Source organism: Marmota monax, unplaced genomic scaffold (assembly GCF_021218885.2).
Source record: "Marmota monax isolate L192 unplaced genomic scaffold, Marmota_monax_Labrador192_F-V1.1 WCK01_AAM20220418_F8-fsc00290, whole genome shotgun sequence".
Lineage (NCBI taxonomy): Eukaryota > Metazoa > Chordata > Mammalia > Rodentia > Sciuridae > Marmota > Marmota monax.
The window spans coordinates 205,433-219,531 of record NW_026692628.1 but is presented as its reverse complement, the minus strand read 5'-3'; the positions used below and the strand labels follow the sequence as shown (position 1 = coordinate 219,531).

At 34.6% G+C, this 14,099-nt stretch overlaps 1 protein-coding gene across 7 annotated transcripts in view; it reads left to right on the top strand.

Annotated features, from left to right (window-relative positions):
- The window catches only part of Uchl5 (ubiquitin C-terminal hydrolase L5), a 50,044-nt gene that overhangs the window by 2,463 nt on the left and 33,482 nt on the right, over window positions 1-14,099 (top strand). For 6 of the 7 annotated variants that reach the window (XR_009226932.1, XR_006852042.2, XM_046446309.2 and 3 more), the window contains exons 2-3: window positions 5,011-5,074; window positions 7,041-7,146. Coding sequence is in view for 4 of the 7 variants with exons in the window: in XM_046446309.2 (XP_046302265.2) it covers window positions 5,011-5,074; window positions 7,041-7,146 (170 nt within the window). In the remaining 3 variants the exon portion in view is untranslated. The remainder of the gene's footprint in view (window positions 1-5,010; window positions 5,075-7,040; window positions 7,147-14,099) is intronic. The other variant, XM_058579900.1, reaches the window with a different exon arrangement.

The following is a 14,099-nucleotide window of genomic DNA, read 5'->3' as shown; positions in this document are numbered from 1 at the left end:
AATCTCAAGTTCAAAGCCAGCCTTAGCAACTTAGCAAGGCACTTAGCAACTTAGTGAGGCCCTGTCTCAAAATAAAAATTTAAAAGAATTGGGAATGTAGCTCAGTGGTAAAGCACCCCTGGATTCAATTCCCAGTACCAAAAAACCCCTCTAAGCTTTTGGAATTTAACTGTTTTGAAAGTGAAACATATGATTATATTGTGAATGCTGTTGCAAATTCATTTTGAAAGTTCATCATTAGAGAGGAAATTATTTGTGGAAGCAGTGAATATATAAATATAAATTTTAGTGAAATGTAGTATCATAGTAAAACAAAGATTTTATTTTAACTAAGACATAAGTATAAAGAATTGCAAATTAAAAAAAAATAAATGTAGCCAGGCTTGGTGACCTGTAATCCCAGTGGTTTGGGAGGCTGAGACAGGAGGATCGTGAGTTCAGAAAGCAAGGCTCTAAGCAACTCAGACCCTGTCTCTAAATAAAATATAAAATGCAAAATAGGGCTGGGGATGTGACTCAGTGGTCAATTGCTCCAAGTTCAATCCCCAGTACCCCACACCCCATACCCCCCAAAAATGGAAAAATAATACCAAAATCATTCTATGAGGGCAGATATTACCTTGCCCAAACCAGACTATAGGAAAAGGAAACTGTAAACCTGTATCCATAGTCAACATAAATGTAAAGATTTCAAACAAAACAGGAGAAACCCATTGAGAATTGTTTCCCACCAAAATTTATAATTCCTTTCTACCCCAAATCAGCATTCCTTCAGACACTTAGATTAGTGTAACCTGACCAGCATGGTCAATACCAAATCTGTTAATATCTTGTAGTATGTACAAGAGACAAATTTTGTGTTGGCCTTTCCGTTTGGTTCAGAATATTAACCCAGGTATAGCAGGGTGTATTAGTGATTTTTTTTTTCACCCCAGTTTGGCATGACAGAGCAATTCTGGAGTAATTTCATCATTAATAACAGCTGATCTATTCATTAATGCAGATCCAAATGACCTTTGAGTCTAAGATGGTATTTTATTAAGAGGAAAGCTTATCATAATCACTTCTTTTTTGGGTACAGGGGATTGAACCAGGGACACTTTAGCACTGAGCTATATCCCCCAGTCCTTTTATTTATTTAATTTTATTTTTTAAAAATATATTTTTTAGTTGTAGCTGGACATAGTACCTTTATTTTATTTACTTATTATTTTTATGTGTGCTGAGGATTGAAGCCAGGGCCTTGCAACATAGTAGGTGAATGCTCTGCTGCTGAGCCACAACCCCAGCCCCATATTTATTTAATTGAGACATGGTCTCACTAAGTTGTAAGGCTGCCCATGATCCTCCTGCCTCAGCCTCCTAAATTCTGGGATTGCGGGCATGTGCCACCACACCCCGCGTATTTCCTAAGGTGTGTTTCATTTTGTTTTGAATAGAGGCAAATTAAGATCTGGATTTCACACAAGAAATAAAAAGTATATAGTCTTGGAGGTTCACAAGTGTTGATTATAATTGGTGGGCTCCCCCAAATGGTATCAGTTCAGTTGAGTGTCTCATTTTGTTTTGAGGATAGAAGCAAATTAAGATCTGGATTTCACACAAGAAGTAAAAAGTATAGCGTCTTGGAGGTTCACAAGTGTTGATTATAATTGTTGCCCCCCCCTCCAAAAAAAAATGGGACCAGTTCAGTAGGGTATCTCCAATTTAGGGAAATACCTAATTCAGTTCAAATTATTTTCTAGCCTTGTTTTTATAGAGGTTGCTTGAGACTGTTAATCAGTTTTTCCTATTTGGTCAAATCACCAGCCAAATGGCATTTATCTGCACCATGGGACAACTGAGAAATGGGTTGTGGAAAACATCTGGGGATATTCTTTGTTGGGGATGTAGAGGCTGTGACCATCCTTACTACTTTCGGTAGTCTTGGTAAGGTTAGGGGGATCAAAAATTATCAAAACTGTTGGAAGATAGCATACCTAGCAGTTGATTAAATTTAAGGCTCTGGTGACAGTTTGGGAGAGCTTCCTGGCCCCCCCCTCCCCATATTTTCTTTGTGAAGAAGCTTCCAGACTCATTTTTAATTTTTAAAATTGTATTTGTTTATTTTTTCATGTAGTGCTGAGGATTGAACCCAGTGCCTCTCATGAGCTAGGCGAGTGCTTTACTACTGAGCCACAACCCCAGCTCTCCAGATTTATTTTTAAGAAAACTTTTTTAAAAAATATTTTTTTAGTTGTCGATGGACACTTATTTTATTTATATATGTTGTTGAGAATTGACCCAGTGCCTCACTCATGCTAGGCAAGTGCTCTACCACTGAGCTACAACCCCAGTCCAAGGAAACTATTTTTGAAACTAGTTTTAGAATAGAACTGTTTATTAGACCACCAGTATTATCATACAGATGTGTTATTCAGTATATAAATATTTCAAAACTTGTACCATTTTAATTCAGTAACCCCTTTCACTTCGGAATACTGACAAAACATAAATCATCCTATTTAAGACCCAGTTTATATAATGAAAGTTTTTTTAAAATCAGTGCTTATAGTAATGCTCATTCCTACCTCTGAACTTCTAGACCATGCCCTGTGTACCTTTCATATCTAATATATGCATGCTGTATTGTCCTTGTTTACTAGATTTGTGAGGTTTTTAAGTATTGTTGACAGTAATTTATTAACTTCTGTCCTTGCCATGGCCTAGTATTGTGCTTGGCACACCAAAGATGTTTGGTAAATGCCAATATTTCACTAACTTAAAAAAACCAAAAAAAAAAAAACAAAAAACTTCCTCTCCTCTCTAACTTTTTATTTAATATATTAGGGGGTTTGCATTAAGTTGCTGTGTTTAGTGTTTTATAACCTTAATACCTCACAAGAATTTTGTATATTAGATGAAGCAGGTAATATCCTTGTTTTATATGTGTATTGAGGAAAAAAATTATGCTTTTGCTCAAGGTTAAGAATTTTAGGGCAGTGCTGGGATTAGGACTCAGATCTCTGAAATCATTGCTTATTCTATTTCCATGTTGTATTAGATATTAAATATATGTGTAAGGAGGTAGATGCTAACATTTGAATACTGTGTTTTCCTTACACTTATTTGTGTTTGACATAAGATTATTTAAGCATTGTCACAATTTGAAATTCCACTTGTGTAGAATATTTTGGAGTACTTTGATTCAGTGTTTTTTTTTCTTTTTTATTGTGGTATGATAATAATATACAGTGTTTTAATGTTTGGTCTTTCTTTTTACAATCGATTTCTGATTGCAGTAACCAGTGTTAATAATTGCATAGTGTCCTCTTCCCTCATTGATACTTGTACAGAAATTCAAGTTTATGAGATTCCCCCCTCCCATTTGATTATATGTGAATATCTATCACTCTCAATCTGTTGGTACACATCTAGATTTCTTCCAGTTCTTTTCCACTGTAATCTACGTAGTAACTTTTCTAGTACATACTTATTTAATACTAGAGTGAATACTTAATAAATATTTGTCGAACAGAGTTAACTGAAGCACAGAATTAGGGATACCCAAAGTCACATTGTTGGTTGGCCTAACAATTTTTTTAGCCATTTTTTTTTATAGGTGGTTTAAAGGCTTCTTCAGCTCTCAGTTGAAAATAATCTGAAATAGTACAAAGTGCCCAGATTTTTATAAGGGTTTTGATTAGTTTCCTGGTATATACTAGCCATAGTGAATTTAAGCAAACCACTTTACATCCACAAAGCATCATTCATTAAATTCTTGCCTTTCCACAGAATAAACTCAGGTCACTAACTTGCCCCAGAAGTATACAAGTATTCAAAGAGGTTTCTTTCCAAGGGAGAGAGGGGAGTCTGGCCTTTCAAAGATTAGAGAAAACGTATTAACACACTTTACACATAGGAGATACTGGTAAATAGAGTTGTTTTTCTGTATTGTGGTAATTATGCTAGCTAATATTAGACTATACTAGGCACTATGTTAAATATATCTCATGCTTTCTGTCATTTATTCCTCACAGCAAATCTGTGAGTATGGGAAATGGAGAGGTTAAATAGTCACATACCTAGTAAACGAAGCAGAAATAATTCAGTCTAGCAATTTGAAGACCCAAGTGTTCATATATGATTACTATGATACTTGCTGCTACAGTAGTATTTCTCAACTTTGATTGGCACTATTTACATATTGGGCTAGATAATTCTTTTATTATTATTATTATTATTATTATTATTTTTTTTTTTTTTTTAATGAGACCGGGTCTTGCTATATTGACCAAGCTGGGCTTAAGCCATCTTCCTCCCTCAGCCTGCCTCAGCTTCCCCAGTAGCTGGGATATGCAGCCAGATAATGTTTGTCAGAGCTTTCCTGTACAATGTAATATGTTTATAGGCATTTCTCATCTCTACCCACTAGATGCCAGTAGTGATCTCCCCCCATTCTCTGCCCCATGACAATAGTGACAAAAAAAACAAAACAAAACAAACAAAAAAAAAAACTCTAGGCATTGCTAGATGTTCTCTGGGGGTCAAAATCACCCTGGTTGAAAATCATTGTCCTAGAAAAAATGTATGTTTGAACAGGGGTGGGAGTGACTTTGAAGTAGTTGAAAGTATATAATTGGAGTTTAGGAAAAAGATCAGAACTATAGGTGTGGTTTGAAAGTCATTTAAGTGGTAGCTATTTACTTTGCCAGAAGGAAAAAGTGTACAGTTTGGTAGGGAGGAAGGGCTAAAGACAGAGAAGGGGGGACTTAACAGATGAAGAAGAGCCAAAGATTGAGAGATAGAAGGAACAGTTGTAGGGTGCTGATGTAATGAAAATTAAACTCTTGAAACTTTTAAAAATATATAATATTTTTATTTTATCATTTTAATTAATACATCACGTTTTACCATTTTAATTTGTCCATGTCCTATTGAACCCAAGTATACCTTTCTTTTAGTTAATATTTAGTGATGAAGGAGAAATGAGTTATTTTGTTTTCTAAACAAAATAATTTCTTATTTCAGGTTGCCGAGGAGCCCAAGTAGAAGAAATATGGAGTTTAGAGCCTGAAAATTTTGAAAAATTAAAGTAAGTAAAGTTTTAGTTGTGTTAAACGAGCCAGGCATGGTAACACGTGCCTGTAATCCCAACAGCTTGGGAAGCTGAGGCAGTAGGATTGCAAATTTGAGGCCCACCTGGACAACTTAGTGAGACCCTGTCTCAAAATTAAAAGAGCTGGGTGTGTCTGTCCATGGTAGAGTGCTCCTGGATTTAGTCCCTATTCTCTTAACAAACAAAACAAAATAGCAAGACCCTGTCTCACAATGAAAGGGGCTTGGGCTGGGAATATAGTACAGTTGATAGAGTGCTTGCCTCGCATGCACAAGGCCCTGGGTTTGATCCCTAGCACCACCAAAAAAACCAAAAAGTTAAAAAAAAAAAAAAAAAAAAAAAAAAAAAAATAAAACGAGCTGGGCATGTCCTTCACTGGTAAAGTACTGCTGGGTTCAATCCCCAGTACAAAAACAAAAAGAAAAAAAAGTAATATATCTATACTTAAATCTTTTGAGGTTACTAAGATTTATCCATTTATTTTATTTGAATTACCCTAGGCTGAGTACATTATCTCCTTTAAGTCTTTTCAATCCTGGGAGATAGGTATTATTCTAGTTTTATAGAACCCGAGGCTCATACAGAGTCACTTATAAGGGATTCGGTCCCAAGATTATAATTCTGTATCCATGAAGTACTGATTGGTAGGTTTTTCACAAAATTCACTTGTAGATTGTAGTGTTAGAATATGGAATATTTTATCATAAAAGCATGACTAATAGGTCATTATACAAAAGCATATTTAATAGATAACATTAGTTGTAATTCAGAATTTGCCTATACATTGTCATCTTGCTTCTTGGGAAACTTAAAAGTTCAAGGTTTCAGTATAGATGTCAGAAAGAATTTTCCCCTTACCCAATCTCTGTGATTAGAGTTCCTCTTGGAGCCTGTCCTTACCCTTTACCTTGGTACCCTCAATCATTGACCCTGTATCTGCAAATGGAAGACCACAGGAGTTTTCTTTTTTCTCAAATTTCTTTTAGACATTGATGGACCTTTATTTTTATTCATTTTATTTATATGTGGTGCTAAGGATCGAACTCAGTGCCTCACACATGCTAGGCAAGCATTCTACCACTGAGCCACAACCCCAGCCCAGGAGTTTTCTTTATTAAGAGGGTTCTTAAACTCTTGAAATGGGGACAAGGAAGAGACTTTTAAAAAGGAAAGTGGGGACTTAGGGATGTGGCTACTGTTTTTAATAGTAAGAAGAAGATGGTTTTCTTCTCCTACCTACCTTACTCTTATCCACAAAAATAGCAACCATTTTAGATGAAATAAGAGATCAGTTGTGACTGAGATCAGGGAAGATTAACTAAAGATGCATCATTTTAATTCTCTTTAAAATGGGGAAAGATTTTTGATGAGGAGAATGCCACTGTGAAAAAGTGGAGAAAATCCTAAAGTGGTGATTTAATGTTTTGTGCTCATCAGTGATTCTGTTAGGAATGTGAATGACTTCATTATGTATTGAGATGATGGCAGCCATTCATACTGTAGTAGGTTTATCGTGAATCTAATAATGTAGGTGACTTCTTAATATATGTGCTATCAGTTGTTTATCTGTAAACATTCTGTAGCAACTTTATTCATATATGTTAGAATTCAGTCAAGTTTAATAGCTTTTAGTTTTGCTATGTTCTTAATTTTCTATTTTTAAATGAATTGATATAAAGTATCAGTGAATAGTCCATAGATTTGAGAATAAACCTTTTATTATAATTCTGTGTTATCCTATGTAAGTTTTAGTTTTATTAGGCTCTGAGGCAACATTCAAAGCTATGAATGGCAGTAGCAATCTTAAAAATTTCTCATATTTACTTAATAGTTTACTTAATTAGCTTTGTATTTGTTAAATAGCTGATTATAATTTAACATATTAACAGTGTTATAAAAGAGTCAGAGTTTGGTGTCACTAATTTATTTTTTTATTTTGTAGGCCAGTTCATGGCTTAATTTTTCTTTTCAAGTGGCAGCCAGGAGAAGAACCAGCAGGCTCTGTTGTTCAGGATTCCAGACTTGACACAATATTTTTTGCAAAGCAGGTATGGTTCTTTGATACTCTGAAAGGTCTCAAGAACCAAGGGAGTCTGGTCTGTCTGTGTGCTTCTTGTGTAGCAATCCTCAAACTTTTTGTCTCAGGGCTCCTTTGCATACCTAAAAATTATTGCCCCAAAGAGTTTTTTTTTAAATGGGATTGTCTGTCGTTATTTACCCATATTAGACATTAAAACTGAAACACTTAAAATATTTGTCAATTCATTTTAAAATAACTGTGATAAAGTCATTACATGCTCATATAAATAATTTTTTTTTTTTTTTTTTTTTTTTGTGGTGCTAGGGATTGAATCCTGGGCCTTGCATATGCTAGGTTAACAGTCTATCACTAAGCTATATTCCCCACCCAAAATAATGTATTTCTAATGAAAAATAACTGTATTTAACAAAACAGAAAAGTTGATGAGAAGATTGTTGAAAATATTTCCAAATCTCTTTAATGTCTGGCTTAATAGAACCCTTAAAAATAAGTTTTTGTGTGAAATTTTTCCTTTGTTATGCTAATATGCTTTGGATTATTTTGTCCTTCAAGTGGATTTTTTTTTGTTTTTTTTTTTAAAGAGAGAGAGAGAGAGAGAGAATTTTTTAATATTTATTTTTTAGTTTTCGGTGGACACAACATCTTTGTATATGGTGCTGAGGATTGAACCCAGGCCACACGCATGCCAGGCGAGTGTGCTACCGCTTGAGCCACATCCCCAGCCCTCAAGTGGATTTTTTGATCTTGAATGATTTTGAAACATCATGGGTTGGTCTTGTGGAAAATTTCCTGATTTTTATACCTTTTCTAAGTGTTGACTTTTGATGTGATTTGACAATAGCAGTGAATCACATTGTTAATGTCTCTGTCTGTATCCTTGGAAAAATCATTAAGTATCAGGAAATTTTTGAGCTCACAATGTTGGTCCCAAATTTTACAAAATTCTAATTTTTACTTGAAAGTGCAAATTTTGTCAGTAACAAGTATCAGGAGTTTTTTTCAAAAATCATTGGTTCATTTTCACTAAGTTTTAAGAAAATATTTGCCAAATGCCTTATCTGAAAACCATATTTGTCTTCCATTTGTTCTATCAAACAAAAATGGTATTGCGCTGGGGTTGTAGCTCAGTGGTAGAGTGCTTGCCTGGCATGTGTAACAGTGCGCACTGGGTTCAATTTTCAGCACCACATAAAAATAAATAAGTAAAATAAAATATTAGGGCTGGGGATATAGCTCAGTTGGTAGAGTGCTTGCCTGGGATACAGCTCAGTTGGTAGAGTGCTTGCCTTGCATACACAAGGCCCTGGGTTCAATCCCCAGCACCACACACACACAAAAGTATTATGTCAAATAAAAATGGTGTTCCAAAAAAAGGTGCCAACTTAACTGATAACAAACTATCATACAAGTGCCTTTTCTTGAAATAACAAGCATATCTTGATACATAGCAGTTCTTTTTTTTTTTATTTCCTATTTCATTACACAGAATATTAAAAAATTGTACTCCAAGGTCAACATTTTTTTTTTTTTTAAAGAGAGAGTGAGAGAGAGAGAGTGATAGAGAGAGAATTTTTTTTTTTTTAATATTTATTTTTTAGTTTTCGGCAGACATATCTTTGTTTGTATGTGGTTCTGAGGATCGAACCCGGGCCGCACGCATGCCAGGCGAGCGCGCTACCACTTGAGCCACATCCCCAGCCCCCAAGGTCAAAATTTAATACAAATAACTTTCACTGCTTTTGTATCAAAGATATTTTTTGATAAAACTGGATCTTTGTTTCATTTGATTTTTTTTGAACTATATGTGTCAATGAAACATTTAATACAACATTTAGATTTGTGCTAAAATACCAGCACTTTTACACCATTGCTTTTGTGCCATCTGTGAAGATGGAAAAACAGGAAAAAAGATAAAAACTCTCTTAGGATTGTTATGGAAACAATTCATTTTCTTTGAACTTACAAACCCATTAAGAAAGAAAGGTCTTAGGTATTCCTAGAGATCCATGGACTACACTTTAATAATTATTGTTCTAATTTATACAATGATCAGAAGTTGAGTTTAATTCACTTTGCTGAATGCCTGAATATCATCTGGCTTATCATTTAGAAAAGCTGAAAAAGGGAATGATTATTTTCATAAATTAGTTTGATTAATTTGATTATTGTTTAAAGTTCAAGCTAAATATGATTGCATTTGTTTTAAAATTACGCTTATATTTAAGAGATCCCCAAAATTGCTTAGTATAATTAAGATTAACCTTTTTTTTTGGTATGGGGGATTGAACTCAGGAGCACTTGGCCACTGAGCCAAATCCCCAGCCCTTTTTTATAAATTTTATTTAGAGACAGGGTTTCACTTAGTTGCTTAGTGCCTCATCATTGCTGAGGCTGGCTTTGAACTTACGATCCTGCTGCCACAACCTCCCAAGCCACTGGGATTACAGGCATGTGCCACTACACCCAGCCATGATTAACTTTTAGAAAGGTGGAAAAACAAAAATGCTTGTTCTTATTGCTAACTTATAGGTCAAGTCTTTGCTTTTCTACTTGGTAATATGTTTTCCTTTTTCTCTTATTGCTTCTTTGCATTTTTCTTTGACTTTCTAAATTGAGTATTTTTAGAGAAATTAGAATTTTCTCTTATTTTAAAGAAAATATGGTTTTATTATTATGGTTTAGGAAAGTACCATTTTTTTAGGGTTTTATTTATTTTTCTATATTTTTATTGGTGCATTATAGTTGTACATTAATGGATTTGTTGTTACATATTTGTACATGCACACAATATAAAAATATAATTTGGCTAATGTCCTTCTCCAGTATTTCCCCTTTTCCTTTCCTTCTCCCTTTTCCTGGTTCTTTTACTATACTGATTTCCTTTTGATTTTCATGAGGTCAGCTTCCCCACCTTTCTTTTACTTTTTCCTCTCTAACTTCCACATATGAGAGAAAATATATGACCCTTGACCTTCCAAATTGAACTTTTTTTGCTTAACATAATGGTCTCAAGTTCCATCTATTTTTTTGCAAATGACAAAATTCATTTTTCCTTATGGCTGAATAAAACTCCATATAAAAATGTGTATATATACACCACATTTTCTTTATGTACTCATCCATTGATGGACTCCTATGCTGCTTTTTTGACTAATCTGAATTGTGCTGTTATAAACAAGAGTATGCATGTATTACTATAATATGATGACTTTAATTTTTTAGGATAAATATTGTGATATAGCTGGGTCATATGGTGCTTCCTTCCATGCCTAGTCTTTTGAGGAACCTACATACTGATTTCCATAGTGGTTGTACTAATGTACAGTCTGACCAATAGTGTGAAAATGTTCTTTAGTAGTCATTACTGTTTGTATTCTTGTCATTTTTTTCCCCAGATAGCAGTACTTATATTACAGAAATAAAGTTGTGAAAGTGAATATCCTTGTAGTACCTTACGTCTCTACTAGCCATTTTTTAATAGTTTGACTCATTTGATCAATAAGTGGAATATATACATCTATTATATAAAATTTAAGCATTTTAGGACATGTGAGTTAAAAAAGAAGTACTTAATAATTCCTGTTCTAGAAATAACCACTCTTAAAGTCTTACATATTTTTTATGTGTCTGTGTATTTAATTGTATTTCTTCCACACAGACTATAAACCTGGGAGTTAGGAGTTTTATTTTTAAATATAGTTTCTGGTACATAGTAGATATCCAAAAAATATAGACTGAACTGTTCATCTCTAAGACTGTTATAAAGGACTCTGGAAGTCACTAACAGCAAGACATTAAAGATGTCTGATTTATAAAGGCCTAGGTATTTTTAAGGTGTATGAAAAACTGTAAAGAAAAAGAAATGATACTATACTAGAGTTTGAATTTATAATTTCTGGAGTCACTTGACAGTTTTCTATTTCTGTGTTCCATTTCTATTTTACTGTATTTTAATATTTTATGTGTATTATATTTTAGCTGTCTTTATTAAGATGTCAAATTAGTGATTCCCTAATAATATCAATTTTGTATTGTATTATTGCTAGCAGTTTTTATTAAACTGATAGATCACTAATTCTCCAATAATGTTAGTTTTATTAGTATATGACTCTTATAAGCCTAAGCTAGGAGACTTGTATGCACATTAGCTAAATATATAATTCTTTTTTTATAATTTTAGTTGAAAATGGACACAATATCTTTTTATGTATTTATTTTTATATGATGCTGAGGATGCAGTGCCTCAAACATGTGAGCTAAGTGCTCTACCACTGAACTTCAGCCCCAGTCCAAAATATATAATTCTTGATTTTAGTCTTCAGTAGCTTCCAATTCTGTTTAGACTCTTAGGAGTATTTTCAGATGAAAAAAAAAAAAAGAATTAAAATCATTTTTACTTGTGATAAGGTTATACAGATTAAATGTATAGTGTTGCTATTTATAGATGGAGTTATATCCTTTAGAGAGGTAACATTGGCCATCTTATGCTAGTCATCTACTGTAATTGGAAGTATATGTGTGTATATCATTGATTAATGAAATATCAAGGGCTGGTCTTATAGCTTAGTGGTAGAGTGCTTGCCTTGCACGTGAGAGAACCTTGGTTCAATCCCCAGAACTGCCTGCCTGCTTAAAAAAACAAAAAATCCAAAAAACAAACACCAACAGTCAGTGTCTCTCTCTTTGTCTCTCTGTCTCTGTCTCTGTCTCTATTTATATCCAGAAAAGAAATTATATCCTAGTAACTGCAGATTGTATATAAGGATCCAGAAATGACATTTTGGTAACACTTCTATGTAAAACATTGCATTCTTATTACTGTTTCACTAATGAAAAAACTAAGGCATGCTTTACTTACTTAAAACCATGCTTCAGTGTCTGACTCTCTTGTTTTTTCTTTTAGGAAAGAATGATTAGCACTTAAAATATGGCAGATATTGTGCTAGGTGCTTAAAGAATGAAAAGCTGTCATGATGCCTGCCCTCAGAGGTGTTTAGAGTATAGTATAGGAGATTGGAATTAATAAATGCAGAATTACAATGGTGTCATATGTACTACATGGAGTGAAATGAAAGCAGTATTACGAAATTTGTGATTAATCTAAAAATCCTCACTTGGTCACCAGCTATTGAGTTTGGTGTCCCACTCACTGTTGATAGCAATTGCAATGTGAGGAGTTCACAAGACAGCCCTCAGGTTCTATAATCTGCTAGAAAGGCTCACAGACATCCCTGAAAGTTGTTACACTGAAGTTTTTTTTTTTTTTCTTTTTTAACTTATTTCACATTTGTAGGGCAATTTTTTTGTTTTTTATATCTTTATTTTATTTTTATGTGGTGCTGAGGATCGAACCCAGTGCCTCACACAGGCCAGGTGAGCATGAGCACGTTACCACTTGAGCCACATCCCCATTCCCACACTGAAGGGTTATTACAGAAAAAAGATACAGATTAAAATCAGGGAAGCCAGGCACAGTGGCATATGCTGTAATCCCAGCAATTGGAAGGCTGAGACTCAGGATTGCAAGTTTGAGGCCAGCCTCAGCAATTTAGTATGGCCCCAAACAACTTAGTGAGACTGTCTCAAAATAAAAGTAAAAAAAGGCTGGGGATGTGGCTCAGTTGTTAAGCCTCCCCACCCTGTTCAATCCCCAATATCAAAAAAAGATAAATAAAATCAGGGAAGAGACATGTAGGGAAGAACCTAGAAGAGAGTTCCATGTGGAGCTTCCAGCTGTCTTCTAGTGTTATCACAGATGGTACTTTCTTGGCAATGCTTTGTGTGACAGTATGCAGATTATTGCCATCCAGGGAACAGGAACTGGTTCTTGATGGTTATACTTACTGGGCCTGAGTCACATAGGTGTGGTTGGTTACCCATGTGGCTGAGCTCAGTCTTTAGCTCCACAGGAGATTGAACTGATAATGCTGACCCAAAGCTTCCACTCACATTCTCCTTTTTAGAATCAGTGTGGACCAAAGCCCCTAGGTAAACAAAGACATTTTCTTGGGCGTGACTTTTCAAGGGCTTCCTCGGCCAAGTGGCCATACTTTTCTTTAGGTGAGATTAAGTTCTTTGCTACACACATAAAAATGGGGTTTGATGTTGTCAGGGAAGTCTTAAGAATGTCTCTCTGAGTAAGTGACAGATGCTGATATATAAAGGTTAAGTAGGTATTAACTAGGAAGAGAGGTTGAGGATCATTCCAGGTTAATAATAGCTTTATAGCACATGGAAGTGAGACGAATAAAAGATAGTAGAGGGAAGCCAGTATTGCTGGAAATAGAGAGCAAAGGGGAGATGTCCTGAGATATGAAGGTGAATACACGGTATATTAGGTTTAAATACAGTTAGGTTTAGAGAAATAATTGTTTAAAACAAATAGTCTCCCTCCCCCTTTCATGTCCAAAGCCATCAAGGTTGCAGGTTTTTTCATTTTGTTCCTTTGTGTATGTCTTCTATTCCAGAGGTTTCTTAATGGTCTAAAATGATTGCTATTACTTCATCTGTTCTCTCATTTCCATATTTCAGACAGCAAGAAGGGGACAGTTGTACACTTTGTTTCTTTTATGGACCTTTTCTAGATTTACCTGGGTCACAAGCTTTCTTCTCTTTGTCTAAAACTCAATAACTTGAGTTAAACTGTAAAGGAGACTAGGGAATTTGTCTTCATTCTGTGTGGCCATGGGCCTAGGTAAAATGTGGTAGTCTAATCTTTTATGAGGAGAAGATAGATATGGGAGAACAGCTGTTAACTTGTACATGCAGACAGGTCAGACCATGGAAGATATTTTAAGTTGATAGGTTATTGAAGTATATTTGGAAGGATGACATGATCAGATTTTCATTAAAAGAGATCTTGCAGAATTGGGAATGCATTTGAGAAGTGATATGGAGCTGGGTTGCAGTAGCACTCACCTGTAATCCCAGTGATTTGGGAGGATAAGGCAAGAGGATCAC